General features: G+C 38.5%; 1 protein-coding gene across 4 annotated transcripts in view; it reads right to left on the bottom strand.

Moving 5' to 3' along the window:
- The window catches only part of DIPK1A (divergent protein kinase domain 1A), a 116,309-nt gene that overhangs the window by 4,796 nt on the left and 104,139 nt on the right, over positions 1-7,374 (bottom strand). For all 4 annotated transcript variants that reach the window (XM_019667574.1, XM_019667573.1, XM_019667576.1 and 1 more), the window contains one exon: positions 6,322-6,429. In XM_019667574.1, the coding sequence (XP_019523119.1) occupies positions 6,322-6,429 (108 nt within the window). The remainder of the gene's footprint in view (positions 1-6,321; positions 6,430-7,374) is intronic.

The raw sequence follows: 7,374 nt of genomic DNA on the forward strand, positions 1-7,374 counted from the left end.
CACAGGGGCTGTAGCCTACACCGTCCCTGGTGACTCACGGTAGCCCAGCTCCAGGTTGAGCTATTGTTCAGCGTCTTAGCTGTAGAGGGCAGTGTCATTGGCCCTCATATGTGGGATCCGAACCGGGCCCCTCTGGGGACCCAAGCCAGTTCTTAACCATCACGCCACTCGACCGGCCCTTAATTTGCATTTTCTTAACGATCAGTGATGTTGAACATCTTTTCATGTACTTACTGGCCATTTGCATATCTTTTTTGGAGAAACATCTATCCAAGTCCTTTGCCCATTTTTTAATCCAGTTGTTTGGTTTTTTGTTGTTATGTTTTTAGTCCTCTATATATTATGGATATTAATCCCTTAACATATATATGATTTGCAAATATTTTCTCTCATTCTGTGGGTTGCCTTTTTTTTTTTTCAACTTCCAGTATCATTTAATTATCCTGGAAACTGGATAAAATTAACTGTAGCAAGACAGTGCTCAATGCTTTTTAAGCCTCATTTTAGTTTCTTTGAACTACCTCAGTATGTGCAAATGTGAGAATTCACATTCCAATAACTGGAAAACTAAAATTTGACATGTGAACAAATTTACTTAATATTGATGTAACTACACAAAATTTTACATGCAACACGTGAACTTTAATATTAATTATAGAATTTGGCCTTTGTAAACTAGCTTACACATAAAAAAGTTAATCTTTACTTATCTGTCCTAACCTATGAGGTGTTGCACCAACAGACTCCTCCCACAGCTTTTTACCTGTAAAGAGATGATTCCTCCCCTTAAGACAAGGTGAAAAACCCAAAGTTCCTACCCAGGAAAAAAGTTAACCTAGCATTATCAAATTCTAAAGTTTCAGCAGATGTCACACCAGAAATAAGATATGGGCAAATCTTTTTTGTCTTGTACCTAAGTATTAATAGTACCAGAGGAATTTACAATGTTGACCAAAAGAACACAGGTTTCTCATTAAATTTTGTTTTCATGGGTCTCAGAATTCAGTGACAGATTTCTGGTCAAGTTGTTTCCATTAAAAAGTACTGATGTTTAAAACTACTAACTTAAAAACTGCCACATACACAAAAAAACAAATGGTCCACAAACATTCTCCTTTCCTTCTGAAGGTTTTACAATGCATTGTAATCATTAACCAGTCTTTTACTACTAAATTTAAATGGCCAAACAGTTTTGAGGATGTTCTTCCACCACTGATTAAGGCTGGGATGGCAGGTATTGGAGATAATATTCATTTAGCCTTCTGAGCTTTCTGGGCAGACTTGGTGACTTTGCCCATTGTAGCTGCCTTCTTGTCCACTGCTTTGATGACACCCACAGCAACTGTCTGTCTCATGTCACGAATAGCAAAAGAGTAGAGAAGGACAGTCAGAGAAGCTCTCAACACACAAGAACTTGCCAGGAACTATATCAATGATGGCAGCATCACCACATTTCAAAAACTTTGGGCCATCTTCCAGCTTTTTCTCAGAACAACGATCAATCTTCTTCAGCTCAGCAAATCTGCAAGAAATGTGAGTTGTGTGACAGTTGATCACAGGTGCATATCCGGCCTGGATGGTTCAGAATAATCACCTGAGCCGTGAAGCCAGCTGCTTTCACTGGTGGGTCATTTTTGCTGTCTCCAGCCACATTGCCATGATGAACATCTTTGAAAGACACATTCTTTTTTTTTTTTCCTTTTTAAGGATTTTATTGGGGAACAGTGTGTTTTTCCTGGACCCATCAGCTCCAAGTCAAGTAGCTGTCTTCATTCTAGTTGTGGAGGGCGCAGCTCTCTGGCCCCTGCAGGGATCGAACCAGCAATCTTGGTGTTATGAGCACTGTGCTCTAGCCACCTGAGCTAAGCAGCTGCCCTGACAGACACAGTCTTGACATTGAAGCCCACACTGTCCCCAGTAAGAGCTTCACTCAAAGCTTCATGGTGCATTTCAACACTTTACTTCAGTTGTAACATTGATTGGAGCAAAGGTGACCCCATACCGGGTTGGAGAACACCAGTCTCCACTTGGCCCACAGGAACAGTACCAATACCCCCTACTTTGCAGACATCCTAGAGGAGCGGGTGCACAGGTTTGTCAGTTGGACAAGTTGGTGGCAGGATGCAATCCAGAGCTTCAAACAGCGTGGTTCCACAGGCATTGCCATCTTTACAGGTAACTTTCCATCCCTTGAACCAAGGCATGTTAGCATTTGGCTCCAGCATTTTGTCACCATTCCAACCAGAAACAGACACAATTTCTGTGTCAGGGTTGTAGGCAATTTTCTTTCTTATTCTTTTTTTATTTTTAAAGATTTTATTGGGGAATTGGGGGAGGGGAACAGACAAATTGCTGTCCTTTGGTTCTTCAGTCTAGTTGTGGAGGACATCGCTTCACTGGCCCATGTTGCTATTATCATTGCACTGTTCCTGGGTGAGGCAATTGCTCGGGACGGCCGCTGCTTACGGCGGCTCACAAAAATGCACACCCGTTGCCAGCCAGCCCCACTGCGGCCTACACCGTCGCTGGCGACTCACAGCAGCCCAGCTCCAGATCGAGCTGTTGTTCACTATCTTAGCTGTAGAGGGCACAGCATCACTAGTCCATGTGGGAACCAAACCGGTGGCCCTGCTGCTCAGAGCTCACGCTCCCAAGCCAAATCTTAACCAACTGAGCCACTAGGCCGACCCTGTAGGCAATCTTCTTAATGTAGGTGCTGACTTCCTTAACGATTTCCTTGTTTCTCTTCTGACTGTAGGGGAGCTCAGTGGAAATTGATTTCGTTAACACCAACAATTAGTTGTTTCACACCTAGTGTGTAAGAAGCCAGAAAGGCACGCTCACAGGGAAACCTGCTTCAAATTCACCAACACCAACAGCAAAAATCAAGACAGCACAGTCAGCCTGAGATGTACCTGTAATCATGTTTTTTTAATTTTTATAAAGTCTTTTCTAGGGCATCAATGGTGGTCACGTCATACTTGCTGGTCTCAGATTTCCACAGGTCGTGGGTTCCCTTTTTATTCTAGTGATATTGTCTTTTGATACACAAAATATTAAATTTTCATGAAGTCCCAATTGCTCTATTTTTTCTTTTGTTGCCTGTGCCTTTGGTGCCATATTCAAAAAATCATTACCAAATCCAATGTCATGAATGAAGCTTTTGCCTTATGCTTTTATCTAAGAGTTTTATAGTTTTAGTTCTTACATTTAGATCTTTGATCCATTTTGACCTAAATTTTGCATATGGTGTTAGGTAAGGGTCGAACTTCGTTCTTTTGGGTGTGGATATCCAGTTTTTGCAGCACCACTTGTTGAAAAGATAATCCTTTCCCTATTAAATGGTCTTAGCACTCTTGTCAAAAATCATTTGACCATGTATGTGAGGGCTTATTTCTGGGCTCTCTATTCCATTGGTCTATATAGCTGTCTTTATGCTAGTACACAATGTTTTGATTACTGTAGCTTCATAGTAAGATTTGAAATCGGGAAGTGTGAGTCCTTCAGTTATGTAGTTCTTTTTTCAACATTGTTTTACCTACTCGGGGTCCCTTGAGATTCCAGGTGAATTTTAGGATGGGTTTTTCTATTTCTGGAAAAATTGTCATTGGGATTTTGATAGGGACTGCACTGAATCTGCAGATGACTTTGGATAATATTAATATTTTAACAATATTAAGTATTCCAATCAATGAACATGGGATGTGTTCCATTTGTTTATGTATTTAATTTTTTGCATGAATGTTTTGTAGTTTTCATTGTATAAGTCTTTCACCTCCCTGGGTACAAGTCTTTCACCTCCCTGGTTAAGTTAATTCCTAAGTATTCTTTTTGATGCTATTGTAAATGGAATGGTTTTCTTAATTTCCTTTTCAGATTGTTCTTTGTTAGTGTATAGAAATGCAAGCTGATTTTTGTGTGTTGACTTTATTTCCTGCTACTTTGGTGAATAGGCTTATTAGTTCTAACAATTTTTTTATATGGAATCTTTGGGTTTTTCTACATTAGATCATATTGTCTGTCAACAGATAATTTTACTAATACCTTTCTAATTTTGGTGTATTTTATTTCTTTTTCTTGTCTAATCAATCTGCCTAAAACTGCCAGTTGAATAGAAGTGGTGAAACTGGGCAGCCTTGCCTTGTTCCTGATCTTAGAGGAAAAGTTTTCCATTTTTCACCACTGAGTATGTTAGCTGTAGGCTTGTAACACATGGCCTTTATTATGTTGAGGTAGTTTGTTGAGTGTTCCTAGTTTGTTGACTGTTTTAATCATGAAAGGGTACTGAATTTTGTTAAATGGTTCTCTTGCATCACTTGAGATGATCCTTTTTTCTCCTTCATTCTGTTAATCCAGTGTATTACACTGATTTTTCTATGTTGAATCATCCTTGCATTCCAGGAATAAATCCCAAGTGGCCGTGGTGTATGATCCCTTTAATACACTGCTGAATTTGGTTTTCTAGTATTTTTTTTTTCTTAGCTGAGCCATCCTGCCACCTGTTGGTAGCTCAGCGGCTGCTCAGCTCGGGCTGACTCGAACCGCTGTTGCTCAGAGCTCAAACTCTTGAGCGAGCTCTTAACCAACTGAGCCACTCAGCCGGCCCTTGGTTTTCTAGTATTTTGTTGAGAATTTTTGCATCAATGTTCATAAGGCATATTGATGTTTCAGTTTTATTTTCTTGTAGTGTCTTTATCTGGCTTTGGTATCAGGGTAATGCTGGCCTCATAGAATGAATCAGGAAGTATTCTTTCATCTTCAGTTTTTTTGAAAAGGTTGAGATGGATTGGTGTTAGTTCTTTAAATATTTGATAGAATTCACCAGTGAAGCCAACAGGACCAGGGCTTTTCTTCTTGGGAGACTTTTGATTGCTATTCACTTTCCTTACTAGTTATACATATATAGATCTATTCAGATTTTCTATTTCTTGGTAGGTTTTGTGTTTATAGGAATTTGCCCATTTCATCTAGATTATGCAATTTGTTGGTGTAAAATTGTTCATCATATTCTTATATAATCTTTTTTTTATTTCTATAGAATTGGTAGTGATGTCACCACTTCATTTCCAATTTTAGTATTTTGAGTCTCTCTCTCTCCCCCCCCCTTCCCAAATAGCTAAAGGATGGTCAATTTTATTGATATTTTCAAAGAACCAACTTTTGGTTTCATTGATTTTTCTCACAAGGCCAGATGCTTTATCTGTCTTGTTCCCAGTGGTCTCTCCCAATGCCTTAAACAGTACCTAGCATGTAGTAGTCAAATGTTGGAGTTCATTTCAGAAATCCTCTTAAATATGGTTAGTATCATCAACTTAAAATGTATTTCAAATTTCTATAATTATAAGAGTAATGCATATTTATATGGAAATTTAGAATATAAAGAAAAAAGATAAACTTAAAAATCGTGCAATATTCCATTGTCCAAGGAAAACAAGTTTTGATGTTTGTTCTATTTTCTTCTAGCCCAATAGTACTCTATTGTTTCAATTTATATTTCTTTCATATGATAAGTGAGGTAGAAAATTTTTTTCATTATGTTTATCAACTATTTATAGTTCTTCTTTTGTGAGTTAGCTCATCCTATCCTTTGCCCATGCCTGTAGTTTAATTCTTCATTCAGGTATAAGCTCAAGTATTATCTTAGAAAGGTCTTCCCTGATCACCTCCTCTAAAGCACATCTCTATCATCCCATCCCTTGCATTCTATATCAATTTGCCCTTTTTACCATATTTCCCCATGTATAAGATGCACCCATGTATAAGACACACCTTAATTTGGGGGCCCAAAATTTGAAAAAAATGTATTACATAAAGTTATTAAATTCAAGTTTTATTCATCATAAAATTCATAGAACTCCTCATCACTTGCAGGAAATGCAAGTAAAAAAATCTATAGCCACTGTATAAGACGCACCCAGTTTTTAGACCCCACATTTTTCGAAAAAGGGTGCATCTTATACATGGGGAAATACAGTATATCCTATATAAAACACACCACATCCTGTAATTATCTTGCTTATTTACTTATCTATCAACTGTTTATATTCCGCACCCCTTTGGGATAATGTAAGATCTATAAGGGAAGTAATTTTATCTATCTTAATCACCATTATATTCCTAGTAACTAAAACAGTGTCTAGAATATACTGGGAATAGAGGATTAATAAATATTTGTAAGATGAATGAATCACAGCATATAAAATTAAAATATATGAAAAATGTCTTAAAGCTGTGGTTTAAGAATTCTTTTAATCATGCTTTAGTTGAAGGTAAAATTAGAGCACACCATCAATCTGGAATGTTTATTCATAGTGTCCATACCTGATTGTTGGGCTTGGTAGATAAGCATTTTCCAAAGTAAAGAGTTTCTGTGACACAAAGGCTATTACATGCAGGCCCATCAATCACTCCAGTCTTGTACTTGTCGCACTAAAAACCAGGAAATAAAAAAGTAGTTAATAGAAAAATGTTCGTAAGAAGAAATATAATAAAGACACCTATAAAGAGATATCTACATTCTTCAAGAGAAGGCTCTATGATAAAAAAAAACAAAACAAAAAAAAAACAGGAATAAAAAACCTCAGGCTTTGGATTTGGATATACTTGGATTTGAATCTAAGCTCTGTTCCTTGCTAGCTATATGATGATAATATATCTTCTTGAAACTAGGGTATACATAGAATTTTGAAACTATTTTTTCCACTTACCATGGTTTAAGGAAGTATGGTACCTACTATTTCCAAGAATAGGGACACTCTATTTTTTAAAAAGACTCTGTTTTAAAATAAATATATAAATAAAGTTTAAATTACTAAATGTTCTTTTTTTAAAAAAAAATTGGGGAATTGGGGGAGAGCAACAGTGTTGGGGAATTGGTGGAGGGGACCAGCCAAGTTGTTGTTCTTCATTTTTAGCCATGGAGGGTGCCAGTCACCATCTGGCTTCCCATCGGCAGCTCGTGGCCTCTAAACTCAAGGTGCTGTGTTACAATCTTAGTTGCAAGCAGGTATAGCCACCATTTCATGCAGGAGTCTAACCAGCAACCTTGTTGTTAAGAGTGCACGCTCTATCCACTAAGCCATCCGGGCAGCAGCTCAGCTCAAGGTGCTGAGTTCAGTCTTAGTTGTGGGTGGGCATAGCCACCATCCTATGCGGGAGTCTAACCGGCAGCCTCGTTGTTAAGAGCGCACGCTCTATCCACCGAGCCATCTGGGTGGCAACTCAGCTCAAGGTGCTAAGTTCAGTCTTAGTTGTGGGCAGGCATAGCCCACCGTCGAACATGCAGTCTTGTTGTTAGGAGCACGTGCTCTCACCAGCTAGCCATCCTGCCACCTGTTGGTAGCTCAGCAGCAGCTCAGCTCAGGCGCAGCATCA

Source organism: Hipposideros armiger, unplaced genomic scaffold (assembly GCF_001890085.2).
Source record: "Hipposideros armiger isolate ML-2016 unplaced genomic scaffold, ASM189008v1 scaffold_501, whole genome shotgun sequence".
NCBI classification, from domain to species: Eukaryota; Metazoa; Chordata; class Mammalia; order Chiroptera; family Hipposideridae; genus Hipposideros; species Hipposideros armiger.